Genomic DNA, 14,370 nt, shown 5'->3' on the forward strand with positions numbered 1-14,370 from the left:
CAGAGTTAAGTTATGTTAGCAGGGGAACAAACACTTTTTCACACTGGGTTATGTAGTTTTGTAATTTGTTTTTCTTTTAATTAAAACTTTAGTTTAAAAGCTGTATTATTAAAAAATGTTACCTTTGACATATTGAATTTGTGTATATTTAATAATATTTAAAGTGTGACACGCATGCAAAAACATGAGAAATCAGTAAGGGGGCAAAAACTTTTTCACACCGCTGTATGTTTTAAATTTGGGTTCCTTTTGGAGTTTAGAAATGTTTGGGTCACAATTTTACAATAAGAATTCATTGTTAGAATAAGAGTTCATGTTAGACGATGTATTTACTGATATGAACAAAGAATCAACAATACTTGTACAGCATTTAATTATCATAGTTCAACATTTACTAATGCATTCAAATCCAAAGTTGTCTTTGTTAAGATTAGTTAATGTAAGTTAAGAACTAACAATGTGTGGCTTCATTTTCTACTAACATTAACAAAGCTGAATAAACACTGTAGGAAACGTATTGTTGATTGTTTGATCATGTTTGGAAACGCACTAACCAACATTAACTAATGGAACCTTGTTATAAAGCATAGCTGGACTTTGATTTGATTTGATGAAGTAAATGGCAGAGTTCATTAACTAATTGTAACTGATTCGGCGTTTCATTTGTATGCGTGTTAATATCACAGAATGGCAATAGACATGCTAATTGTTTATAATAATTTGCTAAAAAGGGTTTATGAGTATGTGTTGTGCTTTATCTGACAGCCAGTGAAGCAGTCAGCGGACTTGTTTTCTTTTTTTTCCTCTCTTTTAACTGTGTATATCAGTCAGATATTTTATTAGCAACAAAATGGCATGCACGGTCTGATTTTAAAAAAGTGCATGAGATGAAATGATGCATTAAATGCGATATGACAAATACAACAGAGTCTGGGAAAGAGTGTGTGATTTTTTTAAAATGGAAACTCTGTAGCATGTTTGTGTGTGGAAGTCATTGTTCTGTGATGGTCATGTGTGTTTCAGGTCGCTGAAAGAGCATTGTATTACTGGAACAATGAGTACATCATGAGCCTGATCAGCGACAATGCCGCCAAGATCCTCCCCATCATGTTTCCAGCTCTCTACAAGAACTCCAAGAGCCACTGGAACAAGTACTTGCTTATTACACTTTATTTCTGAAGTAGTCTCCCTTGATAAGAGTTAAGCCTCTGGGTTTTCAGAAATCACAATCACGCTTGTTCTCCATTTGGTAATAATTTGTACTTATTTTTTCAGGAAAATCATTTTTCAAAATTTAGATTTTGCATTTTGAGAGGATTTGGTTAAAAACTATATTTATGCCGCGATTAATATTATTGTTTAACTATTTTTAAATCACTGCAGTATTTCTAAGTAGATTAGAGACTCTCCCATTCAAATACAACTAGATTAGCACAATCTGGTTGAAAGAGAAAAGAAAAACCTGCGTAATGTCATGGTGTAACCATTAGATGCATTTATAGCTCTCTATAAAACAGCTTGTGAACTCCTAATGTTTTTTTCAACATAATTAAGATTGTTTTTTAAGTTATAGGTGTTTGTGAGTGTGTTTATTTCAGTCTTTTTGTTTGTGTCACAATTTCACATCATTTTTAATGAACAGTGACTGAATTTTTGAGTGGATTTCACATATTGTCAAAGCATTGCTCTGTATTGCAGGTACAGTTTTTATAGGTGTGTTTGTGTGTAAATGGATGTATCACACTCTTTTTGTTTAGGAGGGCCACCCCTTCACTGCTAAATACTTTTTTCTGTATGTTGATTGATTTGTAGATTGTACACACACTTGTAGATAGTTTTTTTTGGTAAATATCCCTTGGTCAATCACTTTTGACAGAGGTGTACAACTGTGACTATATATTTTATACACACTTTGCCTGCTTGAATATTTCCCCCAGTTTTTTGTTATGTGTACATTGTAAAAGCCCAAAAGTCACACAGTTTCGTACTGTTCTGAAAAAAAAACAAAAAAAAAAAACAAACATTTTTCAGACAGAAGTGACCGAGGAGACCCAGAGGTTTAAAACCAATTCAATTCAATTCACCTTTATTTGTATAGCGCTTATACAATGTAGATTGTGTCAAAGCAGCTTCACATAAAAGGTCATAGTAAATAGGAACAGTGTAGTTCAGTTTGTAGTGTTTAAGTTCAGTTCAGTTTAGCTCAGTTCAGTGTGGTTTAATAATCACTACTGAGAGTCCAAACACTGAAGAGCAAATCCATCGATGAGCAGCTCTATAGATCCCGAACCATGCAGGCCAGTGGCGACAGCGGAGAGGGAAAAAAACTTCACTAATTGGTGAAAGTGAAGAAAAAAAAATCATATGTGACTTAAGACGAAACAACTTATGTTGAAAAAGTATATTTTTTTACATCGTATATATCCAAATTGTAGATTTTTATTTCTTGCTAGTAATCATTTGAATATTAAGTAAAGGTCATGTTCCACGAAGAAACTATTTTCCTGCTGTAAATATATATAAGCTAAATTTTTGCACTTCATATAGACCATTTTAACGGTATGATTATTTATTTATTTATTTATTTTTAGAACTCTCAGAGTCTGTATTTTCCAAATATTGTCCTTTCAAAGTATACCGTGGGGAAAAAAGTATTGAACACATCACCAATTTCTCAGGAAACCTATTTCTAAAGATGCTGTTGATGTGAAATTTTCACTAGATGTTGGTAACAACCAAATAAATCCATATATGCAAAGAAAACAAATTTATTAGTTTACAAATGAAGTTATGAGTAATAAAATGAAATGAAACGGGCAAAAAGTATTGAACACATGAAGTAAAGGGAGGTTTAGAAAGGGAAGTGAAAGCCCAGACACCAGCTGAAATCTCTCTTCAGCAACCCTCTGCCCTTCCTCAGTGTAAATGAATATCAGCTGCTTCAGTCCAACATCTAAATTAGCAAGAGGATGATGAAGATGAAACCAAAGTAGACATTTCAGCAAGACAATGATCCAAAACGCAGCCAAGGAGACTTTCAAATGCTTTCAGAGAAAGAAAATAAAGCGGTAGAATGGCCCAGCCAATCACCTGACCCGAAATAAATGGAAAATACAAAATGAAGCTCAGATTTGATAGACGAGACCCACAGAAGCATCAAGATTGACACTGTTGAAGTCTGTGAGAAACTCACACCTGAGCAATGCATGTGACTTCATTCTCCATATGTTCAGTATTTTCTCCTTGTGTCATTCCATTGTTTTTACACAACTCATTTTTCAGATTTGTTTTGTTATATTTTTATGTTTGTGTTTGGGTTTTTACCAAAATTTTATTCAATTCCATGTTAATAAGAAATGGTATTCCCAGGAAAAAACATGATGTGTTCATTACTTATTTTCCCCGCTGTACATCAATGGAAAGCCTATTTATTCAGCTTTCTGGTGTTATGTATAAATCTCTTGGTTTTGTGGTGGAGGGCCACATATCATCTTCAAAAGCTAATTGTTTTTCTTCTTGTGAAAACAAACCAAAAAAAAAAGATTTGTTCAAAAGTGTGTAATAATAATGCTGTTTCTTTCTGCAGGACAATCCATGGGCTTATCTACAATGCTCTAAAGCTCTTTATGGAAATGAACCAGAAACTGTTTGATGACTGCACTCAGCAGTACAAGGCCGAGAAGCAGAAGTAAGTCAGAAATGGAGAATATGAGGAGGGATAGGAGACTGAATGTGACGCAGTTTGTTTATTTATGAGAAGCAGTTTTTATGTACTGTATCAACAAAGTGAAAGTACAGTTTAGGCATCATGTTTGATTCAGACTTGTCCAGAGATGATGTCTAGGTAGATGGTTCTCCAGATTTTGGGGCCTGGTCAAAACAGCAGTGTTTATTTCACTAACGAAAATGATGAAGTAAAATATTCCTTGACGATATTTTTTAAAACTAAAACAAGATGAAGAGTTTATCATTAGATACTAACTCAATACATCGATATGCTATTTCGTTGATGAAAAAAGACAAGACTAAAATGTAATGAGATAAAAAGCAACCAACATTGTTTTTGTTATAATTCACCACATTGTTATGTACAGGTGAATGTCTAAATCTTAAATGAGAAGAAAAGTCTGATGTGGGCATAATATTGTAGGTTTGGCCAGAGTAGATTGATTGTAAGGTTAAATAATAAAAATCTTAATGCTCATGTTATATATCCATGCAGTGCTTCCCACACATAGACTTTACTTGAGTGGGCAGCCCAGGTATATTAACGGCCACCCAAGTATATTTAGAGACACCTTTTTTACTATTATTATCATCCTTTACACTTAATATAGCCGCTCAATATAAACTAACATCTGCGAATCATTATGTAGTGGAAATCTTCTCTTTTTTTACCCGTTTTATAATGCTCATTCTGTGTGCGTGAGAACTGTCAACACTCCCACAGAAAGTCTCATGTGCGCTGCAGACCCACAGATAGCTGCACCTTTTTACGTCCGGCGGGCATTTCTTAATCTACTTAATCTAAAATGTTCGGGATTTGGTTTTGCTTTCGTTTTCTAAGCTGTCGTTAATTTTGTACGCACAGCCGTGAGAGAGACATTAAATAATTAATTCTTTAATGTAAACAACTCAAAAAAAACTTTACTAATACTCGTAGAGGATGAAATTACACCTAAATTGGCTGCAGAATATGTGCACAACATTAGAATTGGGTAATCAACTCATTTGTCTTATTAAAATAATCTAAACATTTTATTCTTGTAATTATTATAATTTTTTTTAGAGATATTGTCTGCTTTTATTTCTTTTTTTTCTGTCATTTATTTCTCATTTGCTGCATATTTTTATTAGTTTGATATTAATATTTTGCATACTTTATACATCTAAAATACTTTGGCAATACTGTACAAAATGTCATGCCAATAAAGCAACCTGAACATCAATTAGAGATGGAGAAGCAGATTTTAGCCGTCAGAGGGTGCACATGTCTCCTGAATAGCATAAAAGAGAAATATGGAATTTTTTCACTAGACTAGTGTCTTTTTTTTTTTACTTGAACCCAAGAAAAAGTTAAAAATAGATAATAATAATAATTATAATAATAGTGTTAAAAATCTAATTATGTTTTGTTTGTCGCATATAGTTAACCAGTGTTTCCTCTAGGATATCTTCCAGCTGTGGCGGCAGGCCTTTTTTTTACACAGATCTACCAACTACCTGTGGCGCTATTTCAATGACAAATGTCGTGAGCGCAGTATCAGAAGTCGAGATCGCATTTATGTAATAGCCTACGAGCATGTGAATCTCTTTGCTTGCGCGCTGATTTCCTCTGCTCGTGCACAAAACTTCTTGCACGCCCCCTCAAGTATAAGCCACTTCAAGAGTGCGCAGGTCTTCTTGTGCGCTCTCAAATAAACGCTGCTGAGGTGCGATTTAGTGCGTTTATGTACGAGTATGTCTCCAACATTTATTAGATTTTCTAAGAATATTTATGAATGCCTCCGGTATTAATGTGTCCTGAAATAAAGTAAAACGGTTATACGTCGTGTTTGCTGGCCTCATGCATCCCGCACCTGGAACAGCACTACTACGGTTACAGAAAAGTTTGCGCTGTTATTATTCACTTACCTTTTTATACATTTTGGTGCGATTATCACCTGCTATTAAAAAGTGAAATGTTTTGAATGAGAAGCTTTAATGTATCCGTGGCCGGATGAATCTTGGCGTGGCGCCTCGCCATTGAAGAATGAATGTAGCAGAAATCATGGTTAACTATTTATGTGCTGCTAGTAAGTATAAGTATAGCAAGTATATTTCAAATCTGTGGGAAGCACTGCCCTTAATGAATGCTTGTCTAAATTGCTGGGACTTTTTAGTCGACTAAAACTATGATCCTAAATCAAAACTAAAATCAAAAATTGCAGCCAAAATGAACACCGCTAAACAGGATTTATTAGGACATTTGGTTGTGTTTGACCTAAGCTTTTGGCAAATTGTGTTAGTTGTGTTATTAGACAAAGTCTAATAATCTCTGTACTGTTTTCCTGTTTTTCCCTAGAGAGAAGTACAAAGTTAAGGAACGGGAAGAAATGTGGCATAAAATTGAATCGCTAGCAAAACAGAACCCTCAGGTAAACACTTTCTGCTATGCTATACTTTTTAAAATTTTCACTAAAATGATTTCTGTGACGCTAAACATTGGAGATTTCTGTGCCGCTAAACGTTAATCTCAGCCAATATATCAGATATATATTTAAATAGAAATGTTTTCATACAATTATTTTAAAATGAAATATAAACACAATGTGAGGCCTTACAAAAAGTATAAGAAGTCAAATGTATTTGTTGATAAATGTATCGGAATAATTAAGAAGCTTAGATATTGCTAATGGTGTAGTTATATTTACTATGGGTTGTGGCTGGAAGGGCATTCGCTGCATAAAACATATGCTGGATGAGTTGGCGGTTCATTCCACTGTGGTGACCCCTGATTAATAAAGGGACTAAGTTGAAAAGAAAACGAATGAATGAATAGTTATATTCACCTTTATTCTCAAAGCGTTCCCTTAAATGCTGATTAGCATGTGGAGGACTTGTTTTCTTTTTTTATGCATTGTAATTAGCGCTAATTAACTCCAGACTACTCCTGACGAGTGTAATTTTCACAACTCGTCTCTCTCGAGTCAGTAGTGTGCTCTGAGGGCAAACACAGAATCAACCCGCTGTTTAATCAGTGTGTGATGAGGGATCCTGTGAATGCGTGTTTGTCAACTATAACTTTGAGATTTCTTTATGTTTTACAGAGTACAAAGGTTCAGCTGCGGCCCGGTCTGGCTCAGGAGGAGGTGAGTCATTTATTAATGTGAACATAATAGTTATTGCGCATTCAGTCTATCCTTTGGGTTACTCATCTCTTTCCTATAAGATTTTATTTAGGTTTAGTGTGGGAGATGTGATTCAAATCCTATGATTAATTTCAAAACTGAGTTTCAATAAACATACAGTGTCTATTTTTGCGTTGTCCAGTAAATTAAATGCATCGAAAGGAGCTTTTTTATCTGCTGTAATTATTATTTTTAGATTAGAATATAGTATTTACAATGTGAAGGATGGAAAATTATGAGTGTGGCATCAGCATTATGTAGACTCAAAACATTACAACTAAATGCACATGGTGAAATCATTTCATATGAGCCGTAATTTCAGTCTTTGTAGAATTTCAGTTTTTGTAGTCTCGCTCACACCAGGTTTTATTCCGCACCCGACCGCTCCCGCTGTATATTCAGTCTTTGTTCACCCACTGCCTGCTTGGAATAATTTTCTACCCAACCCGACTGTTACCACTAAATTTAGATCTGGTTTCCAAAATCTCTCGTTTTACCCAATTACTACCGAAAGAGAAAGATACCATAAAACTGTAGGTTGTGCAAGGATTGGAGGCTCCTTGTTTTGTTTGCTCCTTCGTGATGAGACATGAGTGCAGCCTTAAACCTGAGTTTCCAGCCATCTGAAGCTGGTCGCACACTGGATGCACCGCTCAGCGTAGCTCATGTTACAGTTGTAAGTAACATGCATGGGATGCGCATATTAGCATGTTATTTAACATGAAACTATTCAGGTGGTGCGGCAGAAATAAGAACTGTCCTGAGTCATAGATGGGTGCTGCAGACTGCTGCCGACTTGCAGTGCTGGTGTGCGTAGCCTGATAGAAGTCTATGTTTAGAATTCTTAAACGTATGGAGCTGCGTGGAGAGGCGCATCTGGTGTGCAACCCACTTGACTGCTAAAGGATCAAACTTTTAGGTATTATTACATTGCGCAAAGCATGATTTTATTCCATTTGTGTCTATGATGCATGAAAACACTCCCATACATTAGACTAGCCTGATGTGGGTTTCCTAACAGTAAACAGTTTTCTAATGCAAGTTGAACGTCCTTCAAGGACAGTTCATCTTCAGTTTGCTCTACCATGGTAAAGCCCGCTCTGAGGATCGTTGTGTAGATGATGCGCACACAGACTGAAAAGAAAGCATGTGCAGAAAGCTCTGGTCTAAAGAATTGATTGTCCACAGAACATCTTGGCTAATAATGCTGACTTCAACTGAATATGTGTTTGTGCGTCTGCAGTATATGATGTACAATGAAGGAGGGATGCCAATGTACTCGATGGAGACTGAGACCCCGACAGTGGAGGACATCCAGCTGTTGAAGAAGACTGTGGAGTCTGAAGCCTCGCAGGTACGATCTGATCTTCACAGGAGCTTCAGAAGCCAAACAGTGGATTTGCATGCATTGACAAGCTAGTTTTCACAATTTTAGAGAAAGCAGCTCTTTTTATTATTATTATTTGTACCAGAGCTGACACCTGACATTGTTTTCCCTGCGAGCTGAAGCCTTTTAGTCTGAGGCACAATGTCGTTTTGTCCCATGACTGGAGCCTTTTAGTCTGCGGCATGACGGCATTTCGTTTTATGACTGAGGTTGAGGATGTCCTAAAATACTCAAGCGTACTAGCGGTTTATCATGGTCACCAGTATGTGCAGTATTATTTTACATTTGATTATTCGATTACTGGATCTGAATACTGACTCCTCAGATAACAATACAACACAGAACAATACCATTCAATCGAAAATGATTATTTTTTCCTAATAGAGCTATTCAAGTCATCTGGGGAAATTGTCCACGTTGCAATATATGGCCCGTTCCCACTGACTGGTACAGCATGGGTCGGTACGGGTCACCTTTATCAGGCTTGCGTATCTACTGCCTAAAGCAGGGCTATTCAATTACAAATTTAGTTGGGCCAGATTGTCAAACCAAGAAGGTTAGCTGGGCCAGTCATTTTAGCGGCAAAGCAGCTTATATGGACAAATTTTAAAACCAACACAAACAAATTTATTGAAAAACATAAGGTTTATTCGTTGTTTCTCTTTTAACTTTGGTCAGTTTGCAGAGCAAAAGGTGCATACAAAAAGAGCTGAATTAACAGAATCTGAGGGTGTACTCACACGATGTACAGTTGCCTTGAACTGGGCTAAAGCACGTTTGTCCCCTCGATGGCCCGCACTCAGGGTGCATTTGGGCCTGAGCAAGCTTGCGTCATTGATGATGCGCTGTTCAGTTTAAGAAGCGCTCTCGCTCAGCACTGTGAAGATTTCTTTATACCTTTATATCATTTTAAATGGTTTAGGATGCAGTGACACGCAGTCAAATATTTCGCCGAACAGATCAGCCACTTTTGACACTCATACACAATCATAAAATCCTCATACTGCCGGAATTACAAGGTTTGCTAAAGGTGCAGCTGTGGTGCAGTGAGGGGTTTGCATCTTTAATAATCTACTACAGTTTGCGTTCATTAAACAGTAAGAATGATTATTAAATTTATATGAAACAGGCCTCTAAAAGTCACGTCTCGTCTTCAGTTTCGCTCAGGTACGCTTTGTACCCTACAAGTGAACCACTTCTGAGCCCGAGTGAGCCGTGCTCAGGCACACCGCTTACAATCGGGCACGCTCTGCATTGTTTGCGTGTTGCAGGCTACGTAATTTACGTAGGAATTTGCGTTTTTGGCAGGACCATAGACATAATAAATACTTTATATTTATATTAATATAATATATTAAATAACAATTAATGAATAATATATATTAATTTATCTATGGGCGGAACCATGGGCTGGGCCGCTCAGAGGTTGATTCTGGGTCGCATGTGGCCCGTGGGCCACCAATTAAATAGCCCTGGCCTAAAGGGTACTAAGCGTACCCTTTTGGTAGGTGTGGTGTACGACAAAAAGTTTTAGTCAACGTCATTCTCACTCGAGGAAATGTCTACAGTAGAGCTGTACAGTTTACAGTAATTTAGGTGATTGACTGCTGGCATAACATTGTGGATGATGTGACGTTACCGTTAGTAGCTCGGCAGTCAAAAGCTTTTCATTTGTCTTAATTGTCTTTAGTTAATGCACATTTGAAAGATACGTTCACTTAGCCAGATTGCTTTCGTTACCCCTTATACAAGAAAACAACTTGTTGTGTTTGTTGCAACGGCAGTTGTCGCTGTCCACTCGGTTAATAAACATTAAAGTCAGAGCTTATCGATACTTCGGCCTTTTAGAAATTTCGGTACCCATCCCTTGTCTGCAAATGGTGGAAATGTACTCTAAGCCAATCATCACGCTCTGTTACATCATGTTCACAGACAAACCAATCATCATCACTGGTTGGTTATGTGTCTCGCCCCAGCCCCGAGCGCGCACACACACACCCCAGAGAAGAGAGGTCCTATGGCTGAGAAAGACGCTGCTCGCATGAAAACCGCTTCAGTGTTCTCGTTTATTGTAACGAGCATTTTATTATCAGTAACTGTGTTATAACAGGGGAAACAGTAACTAATTTGATGACTCATTACTGAAAAAAGTATCGCCGTTAGTAATGCCGTTTATTTATAGCGCCCATGGTTTGTGCTACATTCATTCTTCCATGGCGGGGCGCCACGCCAAATTCATCCCGCCACGGCTACATTACAGCTTCTCATTCAAAACATTTTATTTTTTTTAATAGCGGGTAATATTTGCACCAAAACGTATTAAAAGGTAAGTGAATAATAACAGCGCAAACTTTTCTGTAGCAGTAGTAGTGCTGTGTGTCATTTGTTTAACCCTTTAAGGTGACGTGCTGACTGACTGGCTGGCAGGTGCGTGATGCGTGAGGCCAGCAAACACGACGTACAGCCATTTCACTTTACTTCAGGACGCATTAATGCTACTGTGTAGGTCTATTGGAGACATTCAGAAATATTCCTAGCAAATCTAATAAATGCTGGAGACATACTCGTTACATAAACGCACTAAATCGCACCTCAGCAGCGTTTATTTAAGAGTGCACAAGAAGATCTGCGCACTCTTGAAGCGGCTTATATTTTGGCTCTTTTCCACTGACTGGTACGGTACGGTACGGTTCGGTTTGGTACGGGTCACCTTTATCAGGCTTGCGTTTCCACTAACAAGGGTACCCTTTTGGTGGGCGTGGTGTATGACAAAGTTTCAGTCGACATCATTCTCGCTCGAGGAAATCTCTACAATAAAGCTGTACGGGTCGCTCACATATCATATATATATGAACATATATATATGTATATGTATATTCATATATATATGAACATATATAAACACATACAGCCCCTTACAGTCTCCGATATGTTACCAACTACAGAAGAACTACATAAAGTAGACATTTCGCCCGTATTTAATGTGCTCCTTTTTTTCCGGCTTCTCCTTTGTTTCTTCACGCTTCACTCTCGCGTTTGTCAGTGTTTGACAGGATCGGGTTTCAAAAGCACGTCAATAATCAAGCGCAGGTTATTATCATCAGCTCAAAAAGTTTGTTATTTCAGATATTATGTTAGACGCGCGGCGAGCGCTAGCAAGAAAGCGAAACCGCTCGCGCCTCAGACTGGCTCGTAAAAAACTACGGGGCACAGGGTAAATCTGCTCTTCTTCTTGGCTTTGTGGCTGTTCATCAAGATGACGACAAGGTTTGTTTGAGCCCGGGTCGACCATGGCTTGTTATTATATGTATAAATAATTCCGTTATAATCTCTCGCTGTGTTTTTTAAACATGGCGGGTTTTTTGTTTTCATTCTGGCTTGTTGCGTAAGAGAATGACGTATCTCTGTAAACCAATAGCGTTCAGCTGCGCGTCTAGCTCCGCCTTTTGGTACCCTTTCTCGTCTTTGGTACCCTTTCGAAAGGGTGCCGAAGAAGTGGTACGGTACGGTTCGGTACGCTTTTTGACAGTGGAAACGGCCATAAAAGCGTACCAAACCGAACCGTACCGTACCACTCAGTGGAAACGGGCCATTTCATAGGAAATCAGCGCGCAAAGAGATTCACTTGCTCGTAGGCTATTACATAAATGCGATCTCGACTTTGGTTGGTAGATCTGTGTAAAAAAAAGGCCTGCCGCCTCAGCTGGAAAAACTCCTAGAGGAAACACTGTAGCGCCGTTAGTCCCATCATACGCATGCTTTTTATTTTGTTGCCAGTTGCTCAATCTCAGTAATGTTTTTTATTGCTCTTTTTCAGGGAACGAAAGAAATCAAGAAAGACAAGGTTTTGATGAGGCGAAAGTCTGAGCTGCCGCAGGATGTGTATACTATAAAAGCTCTGGAGGCGCACAAGCGAGCAGAAGAGTACCTGACGGCCAACCAGGAGGCGCTCTGACGGGGGCGCCCCGCCACCCTCCACCACGCCTAAACTGTCCCTCTCGTCCTGGTCCAGAATTGTCGCCTGCTGTAACCCACCATCTCTGTTCCTCTGTCCATACTCTCTTCCTCCCTCGCTGTTGGAGAGCCCGTCTGCAGATATACACGGAGCAGTGGAGAGCTCCCACAAACACACACACACACACACACCCTCCATAGCTGCTGATCCTCACACAGTTCTTCCACAGTAGTGTGGGTTACAAATAATGCGAGTTTGCTCTTGCTGTAGTTGCTTTGTTTTTCTCCACACTCCACCTTTATTTATTTAGCCCACTTTATGCCGTCTCCATTGGTCCGCATGTTCCCATGTCCACCGCTGCTTGTATTCCTGCCTCTGTAAATCTGTTCTCTAATGTGTTTGTGTGTGTTCGCAGTGCACACATAACCAAACCAATCATGCTACTTGAGATCTGCTGATGCCCTGCTGGATTTTTAGCCTTCCGTGTGGCTCGCCGTAGGGATTAGGAAGCCAAACGGGAGTAATCAGGCTTATTCTTGATGTCGTTCATGAGATTGAGACAGTTGTAGCAGGCTAGGGACGTACATGTTTAATGTTAATCACTTTTCTCAAATTAGCAGAAGGCGAAGATGTTTGGCTTAATCCAATTGCTGGTTTCCTAATGATTGTGTTGATGAATGTCAAACAGCACAAGGAGCAGTGTGAACGCAATCACCTCTAGTTCTTCATCTTCATCGTCCACCACCAGCAGAGCGCCTGATGGGAATGCTGTATAAGGTAGTTTACTGAATGTGCGCTTAACACATGCACCAATGGCCTGCAGGCCCACACTGCACTTACATTCGTATGCATCGCTGTTTTATTTTCATTTTAGGATCCCGTTAATCAAATCTCCTGCCATGATCTACCTTTGTTTTCTGTAATGCGTCAAAGCTAGAATGAAAAACAAGCTCTTGTTATGCTTTTAAAAAGTAAACCGTTCAAGATCGTGAACTACTGTGCCGTCCAAGATTGTACGTCTTATTTCGATGTTTAGTTTCGTTTCGTTTTCACTTTAAAAAGCGCCTAAGCATTTTGTTTGTGTTCAGGAATTAGAATGATGGTCTAGTGTAAGATCAAGCGCTATACAATCCTCCTAATAGGACTATATTCTTAAAGAAAGAAAGAAAATAAATAAATAAAAAAAGATAATCGCTTACCTGTCCAGGCATACATAGTATATGGAAAATCGACAGCCTGCAAATGCCATTGCAAATACTTGTGCGTACTGTATAATGTCATGTATATTGCTTATGATTGCACCCTTGCCCGCCCCATGCCCTTCAGAGTTCCCTCTTCCTGTCCATCATCATCATCATCATCATCATCATCTTTTCTTTAATTCGTTTGCTTGTACGACTTCATTAATGCATGAGGTCCCCTCTCTGTTGTAAACCGTCACTCCGATCATTCCGATAGTAAGGGAACGTTAATTTACTCACAACACTTTACTACTGTCCAGCGAGCAGCTTAAAGGGATAGTTCACCCAAAAATGAACATTTTGGATCGTTTCTTACATCTGTTGAACACGGAAGTAGATATTTTGAAGAATGCTGAACATTAATTTCCATAGAGTGAAAACAAATACTGTGAAAGGTGAATGTTTTCAGCATTTTTCTAATTATCTTCATTTGAGTTCAGCAGAAGACACAGGTTTGTTGTGAGTAAACGATGACTCTTCAATTTTGGGTGATGTTCTGCTGCTATACACTTGCTGCAAAACTCGTGCGTACAATTTGACTCGCGCTATTATTACAGCATATAGTATGCAGAATCTTTAAATCACTAGCTGTTTGAAGTGTTGCAATGTCAATGAAGCCTTTCAGCGTACGGGAACGACTTGTCTGCGCAATCAAGAGCATGAATTGCCAACCTAGCTGCCTCTAAATAGACCAAAACATTCCAGAAACAATCAGAGGCAACTTCACTCTTGAACGCCGCATGCTTCCTTCCTCGATGCAGCTCGACCGGCGGACGGGGGCCAGTGTTCAGCTCAAGAAACCCGAGGGAAATGAAGAAAGTATGGGTCTCTCCACACCTCCCCTTTCCTCTCCCCAGCCCTTCTTCCCTCCCCAGTCCGACACTAATCTTAAGCTGC

General features: G+C 38.7%; 1 protein-coding gene across 1 annotated transcript in view; it reads left to right on the forward strand.

The window, feature by feature from the left end:
- ppp2r5d (protein phosphatase 2, regulatory subunit B', delta) overlaps positions 1-12,959 on the forward strand; it is a 63,121-nt gene extending 50,162 nt beyond the window's left edge. Inside the window, exons 12-17 of the mRNA XM_056470349.1 lie at positions 1,024-1,151; positions 3,587-3,688; positions 6,065-6,137; positions 6,810-6,851; positions 8,134-8,244; positions 12,095-12,959. Of these exons, the coding sequence (XP_056326324.1) occupies positions 1,024-1,151; positions 3,587-3,688; positions 6,065-6,137; positions 6,810-6,851; positions 8,134-8,244; positions 12,095-12,232 (594 nt within the window). The 3' untranslated portion in view covers positions 12,233-12,959. The remainder of the gene's footprint in view (positions 1-1,023; positions 1,152-3,586; positions 3,689-6,064; positions 6,138-6,809; positions 6,852-8,133; positions 8,245-12,094) is intronic.
- Positions 12,960-14,370: the final 1,411 nt, after the last annotated feature.

Source organism: Danio aesculapii, chromosome 13 (assembly GCF_903798145.1).
Source record: "Danio aesculapii chromosome 13, fDanAes4.1, whole genome shotgun sequence".
In the NCBI taxonomy this organism is placed as follows: domain Eukaryota; kingdom Metazoa; phylum Chordata; class Actinopteri; order Cypriniformes; family Danionidae; genus Danio; species Danio aesculapii.